This window comes from Triturus cristatus, chromosome 2_2 (genome assembly GCF_964204655.1).
Source record: "Triturus cristatus chromosome 2_2, aTriCri1.1, whole genome shotgun sequence".
Classification (NCBI taxonomy): domain Eukaryota; kingdom Metazoa; phylum Chordata; class Amphibia; order Caudata; family Salamandridae; genus Triturus; species Triturus cristatus.
In genome coordinates this window covers 318,898,280-318,925,161 of record NC_140582.1, presented here as the reverse complement: position 1 = coordinate 318,925,161, position 26,882 = coordinate 318,898,280, and the positions used below count along the sequence as shown (strand labels likewise).

The following is a 26,882-nucleotide window of genomic DNA, read 5'->3' as shown; positions in this document are numbered from 1 at the left end:
TACCACAATAAAAGAAAAAAAAATTACAATAATTAAATTGCTGGAGTTGGCCTTCCATGAAATATATGGCAAACGAAAATGAAAAGCAATTTCACATATCTTGCTAAAAATATTGTGAAGGGAATTGCTTTGTTTATGTTTATTTCTTTAAAATTCAATTTTTTTATATAACAGCAAATCCTGTTTTTTTCAACATGCGTTTTCTGTTGCTAAAAATCTGGAATGACAATATTACCAATCGATGAGAGTTAGGTTGTCTTATCAAAGAGATAACTATTTGACCAGACACCAGCTCTCCTGAGAGGTAGTATGTAGCATACAACGTCTCAACAGGTATTATTTTGATGACAATTATAAAAATGCACATTGTATTGCAACGATGGGGGAAATATGGGGGGGAAGGGAGACAAGAAACCAGAAAACATTGAACGGAATAATTTATTTTTCACATATTTGATTGCAAGATCAAAAACAAAAGCACTGTTTTACATTAAATGTCATGTAACCTGTACTAAGCTGTGCACAAGTGATATTGTAATTAATTAATGTTTGGCAATTTAGACCATAGAATATGTTATAACTTTGAAACTCCTAATAAAAATAGTTTGTTTTATGGAGTGTTTTCTAGACTGTTGTCTTCACACTGCTAACTCATGTTATGTTATGTTACGTTACATTATCTTATGTTACATTAAGTCACCTTAGAATACGTTATATTATATTATGTGATGTTAAATTCATTAGAAAGCATTCTGGCGCTAGACCAACTTATCTAATTCTGCTACTCAATTTGGATAGAGTTATGTTTAAAGCTTTTTTCTAAAATTCAGGTGATTCTCAATTATCTTGGTACAGCTTTGAGATAAACTGTAGTAGAGCATAGATTACGGATTAGTGTATGTCTTGTAATCAAATCCTCAATAAAAGTTGGGGTTGTTCCACAAATTGTGTTTGAATCATTTGAAGCCTGTAAATAGAGTCCTTTTGGTATGCCCAAATTTAACATATTATTATATTACTGTAATCCAGGCATGAATCAATGATTGCCTAAATAAATGTACAGTTCTTTACATTCTGCAGGGATGGGGAGTATTTTCCTCAATATGCTCAGATGGCCAAAACAAGAAGAAGACATCTTGCTTATTTGTGATCTACTTTACAACTTATAATCAAGGTAGAACCCAAGATTTCTAACCAATTTCACAGGGATTGGCAACCCACAAAATGTGTGGGCCATCAATCCTGGGCCCAGATTGAATGGTCACCACCACAGATTAAAATGTCTGTCTTGTTCGAGATTAATTTAGAAAAATTAAACTTCACTCTTCCTGCTAGGGCTTCCATACAAGTTCTGAAGTTAGTTTTGGGCGTTCCTGAGTTAACAAGCATATTAATATTATTTTGAGTGTTGTGTGCATATGTAATTTGGCCTAACCTGAAGGATTTGATTAAATCGGCCTGGTAGGCCACGTAGTTGTTAAACAATGTTCGATTTAGGGAAGACCATTGTGAGACGCCACCATGAGACTTAGTGAAGCCTGACATCAATGGGAATAGTGTTACTGCCTGACTCTTTTCCTTTAAAGGCGTCTCAATCCACTTCAAGGCCTTATTCGCAACTATATGTTGCAATTGAGCCAGTAGAACTGAGTGGGAAACCACTTCAAAAGTAGATGATAAGCCAAGCAGGATAAGGTTTCCTACTTGTCCCATATCCTGCATTAGCTGAAGCTTGTTAATTACTGCTGGTAGAGCCAGTTCTCTTCCATGGTGTGAGAGAAACCCTGCCCGGTAATCCTTCACATTCTGGTTAATAAAATTTGATAGCGGAGTTTTCATCAATTCTTTCACTATTTTAGCCTTAATTTGGGGTGGCAATTACTTCTTCCATTCCTCCAAGAATACCCCTATTCTAAAATAATTAATAATAAAAAAAATTAGAATAAGGGAGATGATGTCAGTTTCTAAACTATTGATCTTGGCAGGGCATGGATACATTATGCATGATCTAACTAAATTTCCACATTTACTACTTCATTTTTAGATACTTCCTGGTTAGATGGCATGTGCTTGGGAGATCATGAACTTCGTTTTTGGGATGGACACCATATCGGCTGGCTCATATCGAAAAGAGTCATAGTTATCCCTGATTTTACTCATAAAATGTTGGGATGGTGCAGAGTACTTTTCTTTACTAGCTGGTGTTGTTGTCTTGCAGCATGCTGAGCCTCAAAAACCCTTCACTATATTGAAGACCTCCTTGGTTTCGAGTCTCGGTGTTGGCTCAACATCCTGTGATTCTGGGCAAATCACGTAATCTCCCCGTGCCTATCAAAAAAGAATGTGTCCGTGTGTAATGTAACTGATTCTCATGTAAAACGCTCCAAAACCTTTGGTCGGGTTCACCCTGAATAAAACTGCAACACAAAAAAATAATAATACATAGGGGATTTAACCAGTGCTCTGGGCCAAACATGCACGTTGACTTTTAAGTAGTGGGGCTTCTCCCCTGAATAAGGTGGATCCAAGTCGTTGTTAAAGTCTCCCAGAATTAGCAGTCTGGATGAATTTAGCACTATTGGGGCTATTAGTTGGTTTAATTGGATCCCAGTGTCTTTACTATTACTCAGAGATCTACAAACTACTACCAGTGGTGTAACACAGGCCCCCGCATCCCCCGCGGTGCGGGGGGCCCACTCTGCACAGTAGTCAGGCCTGAGAGCTCCGGATTCAATCCAGAGTGGGGCCCCTCCATGTACCTTGCAGGGGGGCCCCCTCAGCGTTCGTTACGCCAGTGACTACTACAGCAGTTATTGACGTAATAAGTGAAATGATGAGATTTGCCACTAATAGCTCATCTATGTCTGTAGGGTAGAGTTTTATTTCTCCCGGTTTAATAGACCGATAATATATAATCGCTTCACCTTCTGCTCATGTACATGTTTTACCGGTTTGCTGAATCTTGAAGCCTTCCTGGACAGCAGTCACCAGTCACCCGGTCAGCTTTAGAAGTCTCAGCAAGCCAAGCTTCCTTCACATAAAGAATGTCCAGAGAGTGATCAAGAATTATCTCTCCAATTTCTATTCTGTTTTATATATGGAATGCAGATTAATGAGACCTATTAAGTGTGTCTTTGTACTTCTTTCTTTATCTGCCGGCTGTGTAAATCCCGTACCTGGCAGCTGTACCTCTTTAGGAAATTTCTCATACTCTTCTGGTCAGTTTTTATTTAAACTTTCTGTCCTTAAAATCTCATCTGGAGTGTATGCGATACCCTCGTTAATCATGGGACCTGCGGGACTGGCTGTGGCCGCGTTCTGGTCACGGATGGGTGCACCTTTGGCACCTTCTTCATAGATTTCCAATATTTCTCCTGGAATGCATTATGAATCTCATAAAAGTCAGATATTTACATATGCATGAGTATCCGTTTGGGAGTATATATCCGGCTTTTCAAACTTTAGCTTTCTCAGATCAGGACAAAAATGTACAAATTACATATTTTATCTTGGAATATGTTATATTACTTATTATTAAAACTGTGAATTGTCAGGATTAGGAGTAACAACTTTTCTGAAGCTTTTTTCCCTTCGAAAGTTATAACTTACTGTTATTGTTTGATAACTGTTAATCTTTAAATGTGTGTGTACACTCCTTATATATATTCCAAGTTAAAGCCTGGAAAAAACTCATCATTAAAAACTTTCTTTTTTAGATGCTTGTTTTATTTTTCATCCAGAGACGGTGAAAGCATCAACTAAGTGTCCCTGGCATTTCTGCATTAGTGACAAAGGCTTCCTACAATTAAGGGGAGCATCATTTAGGCATTTTTCGCAGAGAGCCTTCCCTACACATGCATGGTTGATCTACGGGCACTTCCACTACCACAGTCCCGCGTAATTACACAAAGGTTAAGCTACACCATAACATGACAATTTTGTCTAGTGAGTAAAGCACATGTCACAAGAGTTTGGTAAGACTTGACCAGAAATACAGTTTTTTCATATGTGACTCAAAATGTTTGTAATAAAGTTTAGTGGTTGGCATGCAGGAAAGCTGTTTTCAGTGCTATATTTCTCAAAACTGCTATTGCAATTCTTACAACTTTCCAAACTTACCGGTAAGCCTGGAAGCCCAATCCCCCCTTTTTCTCCAGGTGTGCCAGATTCGCCAGTGTCACCCTTTGAACCTTTTGGACCCTGCAAAACGACATGTTGTTTCAGCAGCTATTGAACATCGGAAGTCATCACAAAGTACACGCTTTGAAAAATGGAATATTGTCTGAAGACCTGTTGACATGCTAGAGCCATGGTGAGTTGCACAGACCTGGCAGGGTGCAAACAATACATACCTAATAACCAGTACCATGCGCTAACGCCCCACCAGTACCGTGCAATTATGAGTTAAACCCATAGAATGGGGAATAACCGTGTGCACCCAGATTTACCAGGTGAAATACCACAATGAATTTCCAATTCTGTTAGGTTTAAAGCGTACATTTACTGCTTGCTCTGCCAGGTGGTATTTGGGGAAGGGTGGCAGTAGCTGGGCAAGGTGTAGTTTGAGTGGGGTCATGAGGGTGTCCTAGAGCCTGTCAGCCTGTGGGCTGCAGACCTTCAAATTCACACAGTGCCACCGTGCTTAACAAAATGTCGGCTCCCATCACATGGTCACCCGCTGAGGAGCCATTATCACACGCTGTGCATACAATTAGCTGGAAACCCCTGCAGACAGTAGGTTTCCACTTTATTGTCTGGAGCCTCTGTGCAGCCAATGTCTATTACAGTGTGTGAAACCTCCCATGACATCGGCAGCTGCCTCAAAAGCTTTGATTTTTGGTATTGGAGTGGGGGAAGTGGTGAATTTAAAGTGCCTCGGCTGTGTGCAGCACAAAGCCCCGCCTACTTCAAGGCCCCACCCCTCTCCTAACACAGTGAAAATCTTGTATAAGGGGGCAGGTCTGGAACTGGCATGGGGGAGCACTATCTGCTCCCCCCCTGTGCCATAGAAGGAGTGCGGACTGTGGCCGCATTGCATAACCCCTGCTGATCAGGGATTTTACAAGCTGGATTTTCTAGTAAATGCGGGTGCAGAACAGTGAGCCCTACACGGTCAGTTGGAGCAGTATCCCGCATAGGGATACCACTCAAGATCATGGCTAAAATGAGCAATGTGAAACTTGATCATAATTCTCATTTAATGGCATAGAGCTTAGTAATAAACAAGTTACGAGACGCCGATAGTAGGATTGCGCTATCCACATATTAATACATAGACACTCTCTGGTAAAGACATACCGATAGGAAATCGCATAAATCTGCTAAAATGCTAAGACCTCTAGTAATCCTACACAGTAATCCATTGTGTTGTACCTGCTCGCCATCAATTCCTGGAGGTCCTAAAGATCCTGCCTCGCCCTGCAATGAAAGAGCACAGCATTAGAGCAGGATGCAAGGTGTTCTTTATATAGAATAATTGATGACTTTTGTAAACCAGACAAAATGTGGATGTTGCCTGGAGATAAAGCACACATTACTCAACGTTGTGAAAGAAAAACATAATGGGCCTCATTTATGAGTTTTTATGAGTTTTTGTCGTAGGGCAGCACCGCAGGCGCTCATGCGGCGCTGCTCTACAGCAAAAGAGAAGGGCAGGAATACGCCGTATCTATCAGATCCTTTTCCCCTGTACTGGCGCACACTGGGCTGCCGTGCGCCAATGCAGGCACCTTTGCACCTTGGTGCAAGGGTGCCTGCATTGGGGGAATCATTATTTGTGTGCAGGAAGGGACACCTTCCTGCACAAAAACAATCACAAGAGGATTTTTCCTCTTTCTATGTGTGCTGCTGCAGCACACATAGAAAAAGGAAAAACGAGGAGAAATAGAGATATTTCTCCTCGTTGTGCCTCCCTTATGCCTACCCTGGGAGGCGTACGTTTTTAGCGCTACCTCAGAGTTACGATTTCTCATAAATCTGGGGCAGTGTCAAAAAGCCATGGATGTTGCTAACAACACTCCCAGCAACACCCATTGCATGTCCCTTTACAGCAGAAAATTGCGTTAAAGGGAACAATTTGTAAAAGGCAGCATTAAGCCAAAAAAGTGGCTTGGTGCAGCCTAGCAGATATGAATCAGGCTCCTGCGTCACCACAGCATCACAAAAAGTGACTCACCGGCGGGGAGAGGGGCTTATTTATTACCCTCTAAATATATACTGTGGTATCAGGGTACTTAAATAGCATTTTCTAAAATACTGACTTTGCATAGCAATCTTTTATTTATTTATGTATTTATTTGAGGGTGAGGGCCAAGACACAAGGGCATTGTAGCACGTTATATACACCATAACATTAGTATATTAGAATAGCTTAACATACAAACACATAATGTAAGATTTGTTCCACCGTTGGAGACAGTTAATAGTGTAAAAAGGGTACCTGCAGGGAATAGAGATAATGAAGAAAGGATGGTTTGACTCCAGGCGTAGACTCCGGGATAGAGTACACCTTCAGTTTGGTAGATGCAGCTATTACTGGGGAGTCTTCCATTTTTTCCGGAATGATGGGTAATTTGGGTTGAACCTAATGGTTTCAGGGATCTAGTTACACAGTCTGGGAGGTAGGCAAGTGAAAGCCTGGTTTAAGGTTTTACTTTTCTTTTTTTACGGAATTCCAAGTAGGAGGTGAGATTTGCTTTGTCATTCTTTCATCTCCTGTGGTTTGCCATTTTTCCTTCAAGTAGAGTTAAAGTCAGAAGCGGAAAGCCTTATGGGTCATACACGCTCTTTTGAGGTTAATCCGTAGCTCTAATAGTAGGCAGTGGAATTGTTTTAGGGTGGGGTAATAAGGTCAGATAAGGCCAGATTTTGTGTCTCAGAGACCAAGCAATCAGCTTTAAAAGTTGCTGCTGTGGATTTGAGAAGTCCTTCTAGAAGAGACTTTCCTCTGCGAGGCAGGAACAAAGTCGAGCTTGGACTGCTGTCCTCAAGTTGGTGGCTAGGATAAAAGATTTGATTCTTTAATGAAAAATGTCTGAGTCTTAAAATGCCTTATTTTTCTAAAAAAAAATGACAACGCTTCCCATTTGCCCAATAATGTTTGTAAAGTACCCTAAAATGATATGAAATGAAAACCCGTCATTTGCTTGGTTGCGGGGGTAGATTACATATGTTCCCAGAATAAGAAAAGATCTGCAAAATGTTTGTGAACACCACAGTCTTCTGAGTTGTTGGGTGTTCATAGCATTCTCTATTGGCCACCCACCACTGTAAAGACTCCTTTCCTACCCCTACTTCTAAAATTAGAACTTTGGACTTCGAGAAACAAAATGTTGAAATGTTTGCTCTAATTGCACTCAAGGGTAAATTTATTTTGTGCACCTAAACATAATTTAGGTGCACAAAAGAATAATTCTAGCGTTCCAGTAGACCTCAATCACCCATGTCTAGACATTTTGACCACCCTACATTTGTGATGAAACAAAGAATCACACATAGATTTAAATGATCAATGTCTTCTTGTCCATCACCTTGGAAAACCCATCGAAAATTGGCACAAACAAAATCAAAAAAGCTCACTGTCTAATCCGATGGTCAGCATAAAGGTCACAAACACACTCCAGACATGGAACACTTCCACACTGTTGTGCTTTCATTTTATGAATATTATTTTCAGCTATTTAGTTTGAGTGCCTTTGCAATTAGGGGAAAAGATGGTGAGGCCAAGCAGGTTACTACGAGATAATGATCGATTGCACTTGCTGCCGTTTTGTTAAAGCCACTAATCAACAAAATCCAAGATGATACGGACAATTATACTTTGTGGAATCTCAATGTGAAGGCAATACTTCCTAGGACCATCAGAGGGGTATGTACCATAATTCTGAATCTGAAAGAACTTGATACACAAGATTTCCTGCAAATGTCTGCATATGTTTCCTGATTACTTTCTATTCAACCTTGGTCTCCTTAGAAACTTCTTGAAGATTCATACCTTCCACGAGCCTTGACTTTAAACATAAATTACCACGGCTTTCTGATAGATATGCGTTTTAGCCATTTGGTTGGAGCTCTCTCAAATTAACTCTTTTAATAATAGGTCTGGGGTTACATATGACTAGTGCAATGTTTGCTTTAAGTTTGCAAATTGCCTTTGTGTAATATCATCACTGCTATTTTTTCCCTTGGAACTAATATAAGTAAATTGATGGATTGCCACACATCTCTAGAGTGTGTGAAGAATCATTTGAATTTGTTATTACATGTTATTTTAGACTCAGGCACAAAGCACTGGACAACGTGTCACACAATTTTTTTAACTTGTGCAAAACTGAACAGTTTAATTGTAACTGATTTTCAGCAAACTGCATGCACTACCATAGCATTTTTTGAAATATGTGTTTGAGGTCTCCTTATTCTGCTAACAAAGTCCATGACACCGAAGAGGCACGTTTGAGGCTGAGTGCCAAGTTAAAAGAGTCAACAAACCTTTATCCCCTGCAGCCCTGGAGGACCTGGAGGCCCGGCCGGTCCCTGTTGATGAAAAAAGGTCAAGTTGTTAGAAACATCCTTAAGAAGTCCCACTTTATGTTGGGTGATTGTTACAATTAGAAGGTAGATGGAGACCTTCAATTCGAAAGAAGACATGCACAACGAATGCACGATGGGCCAACAAGAGGAACCCTGAAGCGGCTTTGTAGTGCGGCCAGCCCTCTCTCTCTGTTGATGGAGATGAAAGACTCATCCTAAAATCTCAGTTTGTTTGCAGCGATTGCGTATTTGTGGCTGGGATTGTGCTGCCCCCTTGCTAACTCACACAGGTGTTATGTTATGTTATGTTATTTATTCTTTTGTATAGCGCAACGGTTACTCAAAAAGAGTGTCCCGGCGCTTTTAGGTAAGGGAAACAGATTTCAGAATAACACAACACAACTAAAAACAGGTTAAAAGATAAACAAAAAAGAAAACAAACAACTGGGAGACCTATTGAGAAAACAGCCAGGTTTTGAGACCTCTTCTAAAATCAAGGAGAGTAAACGCCCCCCTCAAAGGGAGTGGTAGTGCGTTCCACATCTGTGGGGCCAACAGACTGAAAGAGCGGCCCCCCAGGCGAGCCCTCTTCACACGCGGAACAGCCGCCAAAAGTAGAGATTCTGACCGCAACGAGCGAGTCGGATGGTAGAAGGTCAGTCTCTTTTGAAGATGTTTAGCTCCCACCGCATGGAGCGCCTTGTAGGCCAGGGTCAAAGCCTTAAAGGCGATCCGTTTGCGGATGGGTAGCCAGTGCAACGCCACCAACAACCCAGAGGCGCTGGCCCGCCTACTTAGGCCAAAAATGGCCCTGGCCGCCGCGTTCTGTACAACTTGAAGCCTTTGTAGCAGATACTCTGGCAGGCCCAGGTAAAGAATGTTGGCATAATCCAACCTGGAGCCTATCAGAGCCTGCACCGTCAGCCTCCTGTGCTCCTCGGATAAGAGAGGCAGGAACCTCCGCAGCATCTGATTTGGAGTTGGAAAACAATAGAATGAGAGAGATTGAAAAGCAGCTGCTGTAATAATGTTGTTTTAGACTTTGGGGTGAATCCTTGGAAGCCAAAGGAGCTCCCTCAGTGTTGTCTGGACACGTTTTATTCATTAATATGTTATGCTCTATATAAGTTTGAGGGATATACTTCACATATTAAAGTTTTAGTATAAGCTGTGACGCTTACTACTTGACTTTACCATTTGTACATATTCCTCTATAGTCCATGGTTACTCATAGTACGGCCCGCGGGCCGCCAGCGGCCCGGCAAGCCTTCCTCGGCGGCCCGCGGACCTTGCAGACACCCTACATGTGTTTTTAAAAAAAATTAAATAGTGTAGACACTGCCGGTTCAGCAGCCCGGACTCTGAGACTCTGCTCTGTGGGGGCCGGGGGATTCCAGTGATTGTCAAAGTGGAGATGCAGGGGCCTAAGAGGTGAAATACAACAAAGCTTTATTAACATGTAAATGGTCTTTTAAAGACCTGTGAAGTACTCGGGTGCCGCTGTGTGTGCACGCTGGGAAGCTGTCTCAGGGCGGCTGTGTGCGTGCTGGGAAGCTGGCTCAGCCCAGGCTGAGGGCTGACACACACACGGGTGAGATGACAGAGGGTGACGGAGGGAGACAGAGGGAGAGAGACAGAGGGAGAGGGAGGGAGACAGAGGGAGGGAGAGAGACAGGGAGGGAGACAGAGGGAGAGAGACAGAGGGAGAGAGACAGAGGGAGGGAGAGAGACAGGGAGGGAGATGGAGGGAGGGAGACAGAGGGAGATGGAGGGAGGGAGATGGAGGGAAGGAGACGGAGGGAGGGAGATGGAGGGAGACGGACGGAGGGAGGGAGATGGAGGGAGACGGAGGGAGGGAGGGAGAGGGAGGGCGGGAGATGGAGGGAGACAGAGGGAGGGAGGGAGACAGAGGGAGGGAGGGAGACGGAGGGAGACAGAGGGAGGGAGAGGGAGACAAGGGAGGGAGACAGAGGGAGGGAGACAGAGGGAGGGCGACAGAGGGAGGGCGACAGAGGGAGGGTGACAGAGGGAGGAGGGCGACAGAGGGAGGAGAGCGATAGAGGGAGGAGGGCGACAGAGGGAGGAGGGCGACAGAGGGAGGAGGGCGACGGAGGGAGGGCGACGGAGGGAGGGCGATGGAGGGGGGGAGAGACGGGGGAGAGAGACAGGGGGAGAGAGACAGGGGGAGAGAGGGAGGGAGGGAGGGGGAGAGAGGGAGACGGAGGGAGAGAAAGAGAGGGAGGGGGAGGGAGGGGGAGAGGGAGAGAGAGAGAGAGAGAGAGAGAGAGAGACAGAGAGAGATATCTGTGTATGCCGGGTCTGGTGGCTCAGTGGACGAAGGCGTCTGCTGCAGGGACCTGTGTTCAACCTCATGGTCACAATTTTTTTTTGCTTTAGCCCCGCCCCTCCCCCTCTGACCACCGGCCCCACCGGTGCGGCCCTCGGCCACAAACCACACTGTAAATTTGGCCCCCGAGAGAAAGTTTGTGAGTACCCATGCTCTATACCATCTAGACATTATCTTGGCAAATTACCAGTCACTAATAGAGAATGATGACTTGTTTCTTTTATAGTGGTTCAACTCTCAGATATCAAAGCACTTTTACCCAGTACATTAGTACTCGATTCACGTCCCTAAAAGGAGTGAAGGTCTAAAGTGCCTGAGACAGGACTGACACTGACACCTACAGGTTGACCTCAGGTGTCAGAAGTGGGCATGTTAGTCCACTGAGCTTTATCACAGCAAGAAGGCCTGACACTGCTGCTCTATGCCTTAGTTTGATGATAGTAGAAAACTGAGACAAGCTCACCAAACTATAACGTTAAAAGCATTGCAGTTTCACTTAACATTTTGATGGAAGAATTCATAAAATTCCAATAGTACATTTTTATGAGAGACTTCATGTTTCCAAGTAAATACTTTCCGTGACAAGTGAACAAGAAATGACAAAGCCAATGCCCCTGGCCTGCACTGTATTTATGTCACATGAGCTCTTGCATTGCTCAATAAATGCATGTCTGTAATCGGGGCCGGACTGGGAACCAAAACTGGCCCTGGCGGGTTGGGGGTTCGGCAGAGCTCTTTGCCAGGGCCGGTTTTCGGATGATTTTGTTCCAGGGCCGACTTTGCTGCTATGCTGCAAAAACGGCCCTGTAACAAAAATGGTTCCCAGGGGCCCAAAACCGGCCCCCACCCGTACGGCCAATCGAGGAATTGCCTGGTGCCCGCTACGGCCAGTCCGGCCCTGTCTGTAATACATACATTAGGCTCAGGTTGGTGCCAATATTCCATGCAAGTGAAAATGGGAAAGAATAAAAGACTTTGTAACACCTGCATTTTCACATCACCAATGACATCATTTTAGGTCAATGGCACAGTGAAGCCATCAGTGGTGTGCTGTGGCCTTCCATTGATCCCATTAGCACTCACAGCAAAAAGCTAATGCTGTTTGTAGTTTGGTGCTGAAAATGGAAGCTATTTGTTAGCTCATGTGCCAAGAAGCATTCCCTCGCCCTTTATTAGCTGTGACCACTTCATGTAGCGGAGACTTCTGAAAGAAAGGGCTCATCAGCTATTTTATGGGTAGGTATGTGTGGAGTTGTTCTGCATATAATAGAATGTCAAGCTTGTCGCTAGGCTAGAATGTTATGCCTTGAAAAGCATTCAGTTTCCTTGCAGCTGTGAAGCTGAGCTGGGGGTACCTGTGTTCACTCTGCACTAAAGATTTCATTCCTCCCTTCAACTGCCTGAGGTGAATCTTTACAGTAAGGTTCCACAGATGCAAGTGATAATCTAACTACACTGGATGACTTTCACTTTCTGAGTTCCAGCCTTTGAGTCAGAGCCCAAGTGAAACCATTGGTGTGATAAAGTATCTGTGCCAGAATTGGGTAGTGGCCCTGAATTCAAGAAGATTCGTTAAGGAATTTAAAGTTAAATGGGGGTTTGTGTTTTGTGTCTCTAATTGTTTTGTTTCTTGCAGCCTTGCATCTGGCACAGTTTGCTTTTTTTGTGCTTTAGCAGTGCACAAAGGACTGGATAATGCTTTGCCAATTGACAATACTGATGCATTTGTGTCTGATTTTCCAAATGTCAACTGTCTCCTGAAGAGGGAACTGTACCACTGCTGGGGTTTAAAACACAACCCTGTGCAATAGTTTGGTAACCTTTAATTTAAACAACTGTAGTTAAGTTAAAAAGGCGGGAATCAGGACAATCGCACTGTGATACATTAAAACAGGACATCAAGTGACAGGGCTGACGAAATCAATGACACAACTTTTAATTTCTGCATCGCAAACAACACAAAACACTTTTTAGTAATTTAAGAAACCACAAGGTTACATTCAGATTTGATAGACTGTAATATACAAAACACCATATCAAAAAGAAATACGAAAGTGCTGTGTTAAATGACGGTAACACGTATGAAATACACCAAACAATACACTACGAACGATAGATGACACCCATTGAACAGAAACATGTATCTTGATCAACCATGCTGTTCTTTTGCGTTGCCAGTTGCTGTCGCTGCTATCATTGGCTTCCCTCTAGCAAAGGATTCTGGGTCACTTTCACAGCACACCTCCACTCACCCTCAAAAAATCATACCGCCCTCTGTTGTTGGCTTGAAAGATGTTCAAGGAGTGGGATTGGTGCTTTCACAGCTTTTCATGCACCCCTGGTTGACACTGTGACTGTTGTCCAGTAAATTAGACTCTGCCATTAGTTAAGGCAGGAGTTTGCTCCAGTAGGTGCTGCTAGGGGTAGGTGCTGCTAGGGGGTCCTTGGATGGCATGCAAAGGAGACCTAATACCTATATCACCTTCTATATATTCTTGAGAAAAGCCTAAAAAATGTTGAACACATATTTGCAGATTAACTCCCAGAAAACACAAACTCAAAGTGGTATATGTACAAGGGGATAGTGCCACCAGAAAGATACTTTTAGCGGCATTCTGGTGTCGCTATGCCCTTCTCCATATTTACAAAGCGGCGCTAAACACTCCGAGTGGCTTAACACCACCTTGTAAATACGGCCCAAAGCGTCTTTATGTGAACATTGCAACTTGTGTCTCACAATGACTTTGCATGAAATTAAAAACAACAACGAATCGAGCATTGTGTAAATAGGTTTACAGATTTTATATGAGCATTGTATAGTTGTTTATTAGCATTGGTGAACAATTAACTGATGCTAGGACTCACAGAAGGCTGAGCCCCCTTCCTTCACACTGCAAATGAATGTGGAGGTGTGGAAGGAAGGTGATGAGATTTTAGGAGGGAAGGAGTGGTGAAATTGCAGGAATCGGCGTTGTGCCAAATGAATATCGTATTATATTTCTCTATGAATTACAGAGGCAGATTTAGCAACACAAGCTGCTGGTGCAAAGTCAGAGTAAATGACACAAACCAATGCAAAGTGTTCATAAAGTATTTGTTTTCCAGTGCACTGAGATGTACCCTGTAAAGCAAAACAAATAGCACGTTATGCTACTTCGCATTAAGGGGGCATCCCATGGGTGGTACTAGGGCATTCCGAAGCTACCACCCATGGTTTTTGATGCAAAGCCCTATCTACTATTAATGGTAAACACAGCTTCGCACCAAAAAATAATACCTACTCAAAGAAGTGATCAAGTTGGAGAAATCTTCTAGGCCCAGATTTTGTAAAAGTCAAGCTGTGCAGCAAGGAAATGTGCCATAAAGATATATGGCGCATTTCTGCTGCCTCCTTTTGCTGGCACACTGCATGCTGCCTACCGCCAACGCAGGCACCCTTGCACCTGAATTACAGGCCGGATTGCTTTTGTGCAGGAAGAGACACCTTCCTGCACAAAACCAATCCTTAAAGGCATTTTCCTATTTCCATGTGATGCAAAATGCACCACACATAGAAAAAAGGGAGTAACACTGAGAAACAATGATATTTCTCCTGGTTACTCCTGGGTCTGGGGGGCTTATCCTTTTGACACATTCTCAGGTTGACAACTTTTTTTAAATCTGGTAATGCACCAAAATCCATGGGTGGATGCGTAGGAACACCCATACACCAAGCCACCCTGCTGCAAGGTAACGCAAGGCAGCAATATGACCAGCCATTTGTTGCTTCGGATTGTCTAAACCACGCAGAGCCACACAAGATGGCTTTGCATAGCTTAGTAAATCCCACTTAAGAACTTGTGTTACCTTGCAACAAGTTGTGCCGTGCAAGGGCAACACAAGCCTTTAGTAAATCTGGCCCCTAGTGTCTCCATCCATTTACCACATTGCATATGTGCTGCACTGTCCAGCGCAGTTCCAACGTGAGAAATGTTCTAAAGTATGTTTATGTACAGTATTGTTTAATGGGGAGGTACCCTTCCAGTACAAAACCTATCCTAGATAATATGCACAAATGTTGTGTGCGCATGACAGTAAGTGGGTTCAAACAGCACCAGCAAGAGAGCAGCTGACCTTATCTTTTTAGAAAAGCAAGCAGAAAGGCTAGGTAATCTACATTTTGCCAGTCATGCAAGCTAATAAATTGTTTCATAATTTGGTATTCAGTCAAGGACTTACAATATACAAGTATGCTGGAGTGATATTGATATTTGTGAATAAATATGTAATAAGGACTACAATTTTTGTTCATGCATCTGGGTAAATCTAGACCAACAAGTTCTGAAAAGGATCGAACTGGGCACATCCTTTCGTCTGGTAGTACTTGGTCATTTCTCCCAGAAAGCAAGTAAGGAAGCCACTATTTTAGTGCGCCACTAGCACAGACACTTGAAGCACTATTTACTGAGTGAGAATGTTTGGGAGAGACATGTGCACAGACTTTGTAGAATTGTTTATTTTGTCCTTTGGAACAAACCTTCTTTTGGCTCTCCAATGTTTGAACATGGGGGGCTTAGGAAAGTTATGTAGTTCCACACACATTAGATGTTTTACACTCAAGCTGCATCTCCAGATACACACAACCATATCAACAGCAGACTGCCAGGGAGCAATGATGCCAAGTGCTATAAAATTAATAGATGCATTACAAACACTGACGCATGCATGGAAAGGAAGACAGTGACAGACCACAGAACGGCAAAGTAAACCATGCAGTTGGAATTACCGTGACGGTTAGAGTGGTAATCCTCTGTTGGCAAAATATATCAAAGAAGAGATAAGGTTAAAAGATATAGAGTTTTCAATTACGTAGTTGTTCCATTCAAAAAGTTTGTACAGGATGCATTTATGAAAGAATACTCTTTAGAATGCAAATGAAGATGTTAAGAATTCAGGCACTTGCAAGAAATAGCATAGTTTTGTTTATCTTCCCTTAAATGGCACATACATTATTGCCATCACAACTTACTGTAGGTGAAAATGGAGATACATCGCTGAAGTACAGAAACATTTTCGTGGTTATTGTCACGAATTCACACTGCTATTTGTCCACAGTTTTCTTTATCTGATTTTGGACACGTGGGGCAGCATTTTAGAAATTGTGTGGGAACAGAATGGGCATGCCTACCTGATTTTTGCTCTCCTTGGGGCTCTTTGAAGGCCCTTTCTCTAAAACTGATTGTGTAAATGCTAAATGTCCGCCCATGGAATCAAGGCGTACCCTTATTTTCAGGGGCAAAAACAAAAGCACTTACCTGGGTACGGCGGGCCGCCGCCTGTCCTCCGTCCTCTTCTCTGGCAGCAGGAAGCACACAGCCTTCCAGAATCCCCAAACCAGCCAAAATGCTGCCTTGCAGCAGCATTGTGGTTGGTCTGGGTGCCGTGGTTCGGTGCTCGGACAGGGGCTGGGAGGCTGTGCATGTTCCCCACCCAGGCGGTGCAATACAGCCTGGGAGAGAACATGCTAAGTGCACATGAGTGTTTGGCCAGCCCAAGACAGCCGTCCAAACTGTCATGCACACTTAGGAAGTGCCTACCACTCTTCCTCCATCTCTGAACAGCCCAGCCCTGCCCCGCCCCCAAACCAACCGAGGCAGTATGGTTAAAAAATGAAATAATAACGTAGCATTATTATAATTTTATTTTTCCATTTTGAACTGCTCAGTGAGCAGTGGAGCGACGCTCCTGCGGTTTACAGGAGGTGCCGCTGCTCGTACAACGGACCCCCCAGCCCTCCCCTTGCAGGCCGGTGCAGTGATTCAATGCTGGAGGATTCCTGCTCTCTTTCAAAAAGCAGGCTGGGTTTCCACCTGCACGGAGAAAGGCAGACTGGTGGTTTCAGACAACCATTATGCTTTTCACTAATGTGCTGTTCCCAGAGTAAGGGCAGGTTTGTGTCTGCACAGGGCACAGCACATTCATTGTGATAGAGCACACTGACCCAGTCAGTGCAAGACGCACGCACTTAAAGGTGTGCCACCGTGCAGACCAGGGCAGTGCATTCTATCTGTAAAATTGGCCTTGGTTTTTTATTTTATTTTTACTGCAATTCTGTTTTTCATATTGCTAAACAAACCCAAAGGCATGTTCACTATGATTAAATATGTTAATGTTTCTGCCTTCCTGGTTAACCCTGTAATATGGGACTGCCCTGCCACATTTTGACAGGTCAGGTGAAAGGCACTGGATGGTAAGGTAATCCTTCAGCTATGGCATGGAGAAGATAGATATGTTGTTTACCTCATGGAGCGTCACTTAATTAGGCTTCTGTATGATAAGGCTAAGAGTTCATACTATCGGCATCCTCCTATAGGGTAACACAGTTATTGCACAGATTTGTTATGCCTGTGATCATGGCAGGCCTGAGGCATCAAAATAGTTCTAAACAAGAGAGCCACTCTCTCACCATATTAGAGATTTAAGCTACATATCACATTCCCAAAGCAGGAAATACGTAATCTGGAAGTAAAAGATGGCACAGGCTGATGTGAGAATTTTAGGTTGAAGTGTTAGTTTTCCTCCAGTGGTACATATTTCCAATCTTCATATATTCGTCTGAGGACCACTGCTCCTGAGAACCACTTTTAAACTGGAAAGAGCATGGAAGGAATTTAACTCTCTCTCAGGTTTGTAACCATAATGGGCCTCATTTATGAGAAGTGACGCATCGCTGCGTGAAAGCAGCGATGCGTCACTTCTCAGTGCGCCCTTTTTTTTTTATATGACGCATCATGTCGCAAGAAAGGACAGATACGTCAGTATAACTGACGTATCTGTTGGCGCAAAAAGTGGCACATTGCTGGAGTTGTGTCGGAAGCCTGACGCAACTTCAGCAATGTTCCTTTCACATGGGGCAAGCCCCAAGTGAAAGGGCCTGTGTCACCCTTACGCCTGCCATGAGGCAGGCGTAAGGTTTTGACGCATTGGCGTCCTAGTAGTGGCGCAGCGAAATCTCATAGATTTCGCTGCACCACTCCTACGACCCTTTCTTGTAGGGGTACGCCCACCCTGCATACATTATACCCGGCGCAGGTATAATGTAGGGGTTTACAAAGTGATGCATCTACCTAGATGCGTCACTTCGTAAATATGGCACAACATGGCGCATGTTTTACGCCACTGGTGCGTCACAAAAAGTGACGCACCGGTGGTGCAAAAGTGACGCAGGGGCTCATAAATGAGCCCCTCAATCTCTTGGCCAACTGCCTGTGTCAGGGTAGTCTACACACCGCTGTTGTCAGATTCTGGTGCCTACTACATGGGTGAATTCTTGACGCATTCTCTGAGGTCATGGATGCCTTTTGAGGCTTTTTTTTCAGATATGGGGATGTTTAAGGAAGCTGAGCAGATTGTGAGTTCTGCAAAGGCGCATGCAAAATGTAACTGAGCGGCCAATGCTGAGAAGCCTTGCGTAAAGACTTTTAACAACTTGAAAGATTACTTTGAAACCTTCTTAAAGTTGAGCTGCTGCACCATAGACAGGGGTGCACTATATCACTGAGGAAACCCATAAGAGTTTAATCACTGATTTAGACCTTTGACCTCAGCTCAACACACCTCAATGGCTTTCAACTCAGGTTGACAAGTCGAACATCTGAACCCGGCTCAATGAGACACAATGTTTTTCAGACCAGCTTGGATTGTCATCTTGAAACATCTTCAACACTCAAAAGATCCACTGATTTGACTGGGATTTGAGGAGATCGCACCTGTCTGTCCATGTGCCGCAGCAGCTACAGATGTGTGTTTAAACCAGCTGACCCTCCTCAGAGGCCCCTGTGACTGATTCAGACTTGACTCATCATATCAACTTTTTGTGTACTTCGTTCAACTGATATTTCTCTCTTCAGTTCCGAGCACAGCTCACACGGAATAACATGTTTGAACGTGGCTTCAACGTGATTGAAGGTGAGTCAGCTTATGGCCCTCTTTTGAACATTTATCTAGAATCACACTTTATTAACCAAGGGGCAGAATTGCTGATTAATATCATTTGATCAAATGTTGATTCTCGTTGTGTCTAAATTTATTATTTCTAAAAAAAATAGAAAAATTGGTTTGGCTCTACTGCTCTATAAATTGTTGCCTTTGTCAGAGTGTAGCCTTTCTTCTCCAGCCACATACCCAAGATTACCAAATGGGAAAATCTGTTTACCTTTAAAAAAACAGGCATGGGACATATCCCAGATATCTGCTTCCTGACACCCACAATAAAAAAATCAAAGCAGAACTCAAAAGAGCAGCTATGAAAATGTTTAGAGAAACACGGTCTCAAGTTAGTGCCACTTGATTGCAACAGCTAATTTCTCATGGAGTGTCATGTTATTATTAATGGCACGCCGATGTCAATGGCGACTGAGTCGGTCTTCAGAACTTCAAAAAGCGAGTGGTAATTTTACTTTTGGGAGCAAAGGGATATGACATAGAAAGCAGACTCCGAAAAAAAGCTGAGTAGGTTTTATAATTGCATGGATGCTCGTAGACACTGTGCCCCAACGGATAACCAGCATCCTTGCACGTGGTCACCACAGAGGGGATCGTTTGAAAATAGTGATAGATAATGGATGTTTACACTCACTCATCTCAATGGTCCACATTGTGTCGTCCTTGGAAGTATGAAATACTGAGCAGGCCAGCTGGGGTTGCTGACTGTGATAATGGGACCTCCAGCTGAAGCATTAGTCCACTGCACCACCAAACCCACTTGTTGACTAGGAAGTGGAATGTGTGCAAATCACCAAATGAAAAGCAATACACCCCCTTAGCTTACATTGTATTGTGTTAAATGTAATTATCACAGTGACACTCCCCCACCGTGCTCCCCAGTTGGCTTTGTGTGGAGATGCTAGACCCCCATGGGACCTACTTCCAGTTGGTGACTTAAGTTCAGTACTGCGATTGCAGTGCACTGCGGTGCTGCCTTACTGTGTCTCATCTGTTGGCTCTTCCTAGGAGGTCCTCTTGGCCCTAGGAGTCAACTGCCACTGGATCCATTAGTTAGGAAGAAGACATCAGGAGAACGGAGAGGGGTGAGGCTTAGGAGATTGAACGAAAACCGGATGTTGGGTGGAGGACAGCCAAGTTAAAGGAAATGGTGATATGGCCACAGAATGGAAGGTGTGGGATGAAGTCTTCATTTGAACTAAGACGTCCAGTACTGGGAGGGTTACAAGCAGCGGTGCCTTTTCAGCTTCCGGTCTCTCTCAACGTCACGGATGTATGAGCCCAGCCAGGCTCGTGCTCAAACGCGGGGGCTAATTTCCACCTGCGCGCTAATTGCAAAATGTTTTGTTCTCCAGTCAGATGTGAAATGCAGTGGGAGGTCTGACCTGGCGGAGCTGTAAATTGGATGCGAGTTTCCAACCTGCTAGCTAATGTATTCACAAGCTATGCAGGAATGTTTACCCCAGCCGAGGCGCCATTTTGAGGGCGTTTTGTTCTTTTCTGTTCTACATTCCACAATAATGACACCGGGAAGTCAATCATCTGCGTAATGCTAATGAGCCTATTGTCTCCACCCGGAGAACTCAAACGGGCCTCTTGCCCTGCAAGTGTCCTGCGGGGGTGGGGGGCGGTTCTCGTGCATGTAAGCCATTAGCAAATCATTTCTTCTTAAATGACACCCAAACTCGAAAAAACAAAAAGAGATTCGGCTATCTGTGAGGGATGAGGTCTTGAGGGCTTCGTGCTGTTTGTGTTCCGCAGTCACCACTCAGAGAGAGCTATTTCTTTTAACTGCACGGCTAGAGGGGGTGGGGTGCATAGTGTTTAACCGCATGCACTTTAAGCTGCTTCTTCAGGCAATTGCCGAGGCTGAAGAACAATGGGTGATTTCCGGGTCAGTAAATATGTCAACAGCCATCTATTTGCACAGGACAAAGGTAAACGATGTCACCAGTAAAGGAAAACATGCCCGTGCTAAGTGTGAAACGTAATCGTGGATAAAAAAGGCTTCAAAAAATATATAAAGTTATGTTTTGGTATCCATTTCCTGTTTGGTCCTACTTGGAATATGCGACACAACCCATCCAGGTGTTTATATAGGAGGTTAATTCAATACTTGAAGGTTAGGAATTGTAGTGCTCTTATGTTGTTTCTTTTGTGGCCAAATGGAAAAATAGCACATTAAAACATTGCGGATTGATGGTGTCAAGTAACTAATACCACGAGGGGGTGTCCTGCAATGTGATCTGGTGCTTATGTACAGCGCTTTAATGACCTTGGGCCAAGTTCGCGACTCACAAAACACCGGGAGAGGTTGTGGCCTTCCGGCCCGATCTACCCACTTGGAGCTGGGAAACCAGCGTTGGCTCAGCTTCCTGTGATTCTGGTCATACCACTTAATCTCCCTGTGCCTACCAAGAAATGAGTGTGTCCCTGAGTTCCAATGCCTTCGGGTCGCATTCACGCTGTATAAATCTGCAAAAAAAAGTGGCCAGCGATAGTTCCGGTGCAGAGAGGTTTTCTGAGTCCCAGACAAAACGCGATTTTGGCATTCTGATACTTCTTTTTCGCCTTTTTGGCAATTTATGTAAACTGGCACCACCTTGTGGCCATTTGCGGTTGTGTCAGCAAACTGTGGCCTAAAGGTACTACTTACTAGCCATGAACCAAACAAGGCGGATATCTTCTATTTTCAAGTTTATTGTTTACAGTTAATAAAAACCCTCACAAGTTACAAAATCGGTGATTATACAACCAAATATGAATAAAAAACATTTGTCGGTCAACTATTTTCTATTTGTGCGTGTTTAGTTTGCTTTTAACCTCCTTGTTCAGGGAGACTTAAATGCCTTAAGCCCAGCTCCGAAAGGGTGTATGACAGTACATTTAGTTGTTGTAAATCCTCAGACCTGTTGTTTTTTATATTCACCTTGTTTTGGATTGTACTGAGGATTGAGACCTTTAGATTGCCTCAGCCCTCATCTTATTCGGCTCAACTGGCCAAATAGCACACAGGCTGTTGCCCTAATGTCCTAATTGCCAGTGCTTGAAATGGAAGAATAGAAGTGCAGGTACTCTGTAGCAGAGTACCTGCTTGTTTTTGAGAAGTGCTGGTACTCTCCAATTAAAAGTATAGCACTTCCCTTGAGAAGTGCCGGTACTCTCCTTCTCAAAATAAAAAAGTGACGGTACTCCGTACCGGACAGTACCGGCTCATTTAAAGCACTGCTAATTGCACCTCTCTAAATAAGGCCTTTTCACATTTTAGTTGAGGTACAAACATGGCTGTTCTTTTGGGATGGTGCTGATACTACAATATTTACTTTATTTAATGGGTGAAGTCACCGGGACCAGTTTGACTACCATCCCCTCAGATTTCTCTGTGGTGGGGCGGGCGGGGGGGGGGGGGGGGGTATAGACAGACATCGGAATATGATTGATTTATTTAATTTTCCATATTCTGTCGTCTTTCTACCACACCATGTGACGTCACCGTGCTGCAGCATGACCTGATTTCCCCTGCTCCCAATTGGGAGTAAGGATCTGTGTTCCTGGGCTGTCATTGTGTAGGGTGTTCTGTATGCACCATTTTCCATTCAGCTGTGCTGCTGCTACGGTGCTTGTCAAGTAGCACTGCTTAGATCCCTCTGCGGAGGGAGAAACGAGCAGCACGACTGTGGGATGCTTCAGGGAGTCTGTGAACCTATCAGGGATAGTTACTAATTGTGCAGGTCCTGCGGGTCATTCGACTCCATGACTTGGGGTTATGAGCGGTTAGCCCATTATAAAGGTTGAACCAGAATCCCCAAAAAGGGTAACTTCTGTATATGCATTTTAGGCCACAATTAAGAGTACAGGCCAGCAGTAGAAAGATTAGAAAACAAACGATAAAAATTGCAAATTTAAAAAGTCCATCGCAATTGTTTCTAAGGAGAACGATATATACTCAATAATATTATAAAAACAAATACAAAAAGGAGCATGCAACAGTCCTTTTCTTAACATAGTTATTCTTGAAACAATAACATAAGCCTTTGGTTTTTGCAACTACTTTTGATTTAAACATAGAAAAGCCCCTGTCATCAATAGAGGCATCACAGAAACCTTCACACAAAAACTCCATTCATTAAGTGAAGCAGAGCACCTATTGAATAAGATATCATAATTTTCCCATAAAGTCACTGAAGGGAGATGCAAATAATAAACAGGTACATTACCTCCTCGTCAGACCTCCCCATCACAGTCCTTACACACATGAGCGATAGCTCCTCCCCACAGATATTCCAAGCTGAAAAGTCCCTTGGTCCCATCCCTACCCTCCAGGCCAAACCCACATCCTGTGGCAAACAACCCTTGACCTTACTGATCAACATCCTGCACCACCAAACACAAGGAGCCGAAACAGGGAGGGAGGGATGGGAACCAGGACTGTGACGGGGAGGACTACGACTTGGAGTAATGAATGAATATTATTTGCAACAGTGCATGAATGATGATGGTGCAGAACAACATGCGCATGACGTTACCCATAGTGCACTGCACTACGTACCTGCAACGCTTCCTGGATGTTTCCATTGTAGTCTATGATTTCTGTGGCTCCCTGGTCCCCTTTCTGTCCGGGTGGACCCTGTTAAAATCAAAAAACACAAGGATGATTGTAACCACATAAAGCATTAGTGCACCACCCCGTTTGTCTGAGACAGTAGAACTTGAACCGCTACAGACTTTTGGCTGGGGTAGCACAGAACATACAAATACAACATTAAAACATGTTCTACAGCTACCGTTTACTCTTCCTTTACAGCAATTTGTGTTTCATTATTATTATTATTATTTTTTAGCACTTTCTCAGTTTAAAAAGGCGATTAATAAAGAGCAAATGCTCCCAAGGTGACATTTTACAGAAGTAATACGTTGAAAAGTTCAGCCACTTTCTTTTTGATTACGATGATACTGTAGGCCCAATGTGGCAGAGGGAATTCAAACACCTGGTCCACTGCTTTAAATGGGAAGGTACTGTCCGGTACTGGGCACCAGCACTTCTTTCATTTGAAAGAGAAAGTACCTGCACTTCTCAGCACTGCTGCAATGCATTCAGTGGGAGAGCACCGACACGTATCAGGAGCAAACAGGTACTCTGAATAGCGAGTGCCAGCACTTCTACTTTTCAGTTTAAAGCACTGACCGGTTCCCAGGCTTCAGAATGTCCGCAATACAATATGAAATCCAAACCCAACCACACTTCATTCAGGAAACTCCTGAAGACATAACTCTTTAGACCTGCATTCTAACTACACTGCCCATTGGTTAGGACGCGCTGCCATAGAACATCAGACATGGGTTCTGCCCTTCCAACTGCCCTGTAACAGCCCCTGCTGTCACGGATCTATGCTTTGTTAACACCTCTAAAACGCTCAAGTAATCAAAAGGCAACACACAGTATTCCAGAAAACCCCAACATAAATATCAAAAGGATTTTTGATCATTTTGAAGAGTCTGTTGGCATAGGGCATGTGGTGTGTTGCTGGTTGTTCTGATGAACATGCAGACAATGGGTGTGGGCCAGTCTACTACAGTAAAAGGAACATATGATGGACAGAATGCTGAACAATGCAAACATTCACCCCAGTCACAAACATCTGGGTTTTATCCATCGTTCTTTTGCTCACCACCCCAGTTTGGATCCAGCCATATGCAAATCAGTTTTGACCCTGTTCCTGGGAACAGTCCAGCCCGAACTGCCAAGCCAGGTCCTCCCTGGACTGGAAACAAGCATCCTGGGACCTGTTTCGGGGCATCATCCCTCATCAGCCAGGCTAGTTTGACTCCAGCGGCGCAGTGAGCACGGGGGCCCATGTCTGGGCATACCCGGCGCACTTAGGGTGACAAAAGCAAAAAGAACAAATGATAGACAGAATGCTGAACAATGTAAAGATTCACCCCCAGTCACACTGATATGGGCCTAATCCATCATTCTGACCCTGGAGCTTGGGCCCCCCTCACCATGGAGGCTGCAGCGGCCAATGTTACGCTACTGGTCTACTGCATACTCACTGGTTCTTAAGCATGCACGCTGGTCCGGCATAGAGACGAGGCCTCCATCCATACTGTGCACTGAGTAAAAGCCCAAGGATGTCTTCCTCTTCAGAGGCATCACTAATATTATTTTTCACTTCTTTACAATTGGCAAATGAATACATCAACCAAAACCTTTCTGTAGCGGCAGGTTCAAGGGATAGTTCACAATGATTCAGGAGTCGGACTGCACTGTTTTCAATGTGCTTTTCAGTGCTTATTTTGTAAAAATTTAGGTGGCAGTGCCATTGTCAGGAGGAGCTGCAGCTTGCTCCACCCATTGACCCTGCCACTGTTACCAATGACAGTTTCAACACAACTACTAACCATCACACTTCTAAAAGTGTGTGAATTCAGTCTACTCCAGGCCGTCTAAAGCTAAGAGAATGGCTTGGGTAACAGGTATTAGTCATTTTTAGTGTATATTGAATTATTAAACAACTGTTGTTGTACTCATCACTACATTAGACAAACAGTGCCACCACGTGGCAGACTGTCATCAGTGCCAGTGTTGAAAATTGAGTGCAGGTGTTGAGCACCGGAAACCACCAGCACAAATTAAGCATTGCTTTCACATACACCACCCAGAGGTAATGCAGTCAGCGTGGCGGTTCGGAAGCACTGAGACATCACATTTGTAAAATGCTGTAGGTGATACATGTGAGCCACACCACTCCACATTTGTGCATATTTTTGTGACCCGACATTTAAATGAGATACTCAGTGTGAATTCCATGCTGCATGACAGGGCTCCTTCTGCAGTATGCATGACTGAAGCAGATAAATCAATTCTCACAATTTAGATCCCTCAAACGTTGCACCCCCATATACTGACTTTTGTGTCGTGTATACTGCAGTAGAAACACACTGATAGCATTCACTCAATGTAAGCTCCGCGTATTTCACCAATATTCCTTCCCACTTCTGTACTTTAGACCCTTTTTGTTCCCCATTTCTGCCTCTTTAATCCTTGCTTATATTTACATTTTTGTTAAAAGTTTGAACTCGCCAGCGTTGCACCCTCTTTTTATGATGGGGGGATGCTGGAAGTGAGAGGGTGGTGAAGTGTAAAAATCAATGGCAGAGGAGTATGACAGTGACTAGGGAAAGACAGTGTAAATCCCTTTGGTGCCACATCAGCTGGGATGGGAACTGAGGAAGTAGAAGGGCTGAGGCAGAGTGATAGAAAGTCGAGATTAATGTCTAGTACCTTCGATGTGGGTCGATTGTATACAGGCCATGGCAGGAATCATGCGCCTCCATTTATTTAAGCTAGTGTTGAGTTCAAGTTCTGCTTTACCACTCTCTTCTATTAATTTATAGTTCTTTTTTATGGTAACTGGATTGTGCTTAAGATGGAGTATTGTGAGATGCATATAAAGTCTCCCTTAAAGGCTGCGCTTCCTGGTGGCCTGACTTACCCGTGGTCCAACAGGCCCTGAAATGCCTTGATCCCCAGCATCACCCTAAAAAAGAAGATTCATAGAATAGCTTAATCAGCAGGGTCATGCAAGAGAGCAGCTTGTAAGTTCATGGTCAAGGATTGCACGACAAAAAAACATAAATTCGATTAAAGGTGCAAACTAAAAACCTGCAAGTCATCAGGGATATGGCAGGAGACAGGCCCTCAAGTGTTGCTTACACTTACAAAGAGAACACCCCTATCTGAGTTTTGGTTACCGCAAACACTCACAGTACATGTTTTAACTAAGAAGTCTAAATTGCATTTTGTCTGGTTTTTATTACCAATTGTTTAGGAAGAAAATGCTTTTGTAGAAATGAAAAACACTATTAATATTATGGTACTATGTAAAAGAGGACCCTATTATCGTTCTAGGTCTTGAATCTCACACCCTCTTCCAGTACTCACATCAAATCAAAGCAAAGCGTACAGATGGGTGAAATTTAGGATTTACCTGCTAATTTTCATGACGTTTACAGATTTTAC

At 43.7% G+C, this 26,882-nt stretch overlaps 1 protein-coding gene across 1 annotated transcript in view; it reads right to left on the bottom strand.

Annotated features, from left to right (window-relative positions):
* The window catches only part of COL25A1 (collagen type XXV alpha 1 chain), an 898,191-nt gene that overhangs the window by 66,739 nt on the left and 804,570 nt on the right, over positions 1 to 26,882 (bottom strand). The window contains exons 20-25 of the mRNA XM_085641379.1: positions 26,356 to 26,400; positions 23,409 to 23,486; positions 15,642 to 15,665; positions 8,488 to 8,532; positions 5,374 to 5,418; positions 4,120 to 4,200 (exon numbers count right to left, since the gene is read on the bottom strand). Coding sequence (XP_085497505.1) covers positions 4,120 to 4,200; positions 5,374 to 5,418; positions 8,488 to 8,532; positions 15,642 to 15,665; positions 23,409 to 23,486; positions 26,356 to 26,400 — 318 coding nt within the window. The remainder of the gene's footprint in view (positions 1 to 4,119; positions 4,201 to 5,373; positions 5,419 to 8,487; positions 8,533 to 15,641; positions 15,666 to 23,408; positions 23,487 to 26,355; positions 26,401 to 26,882) is intronic.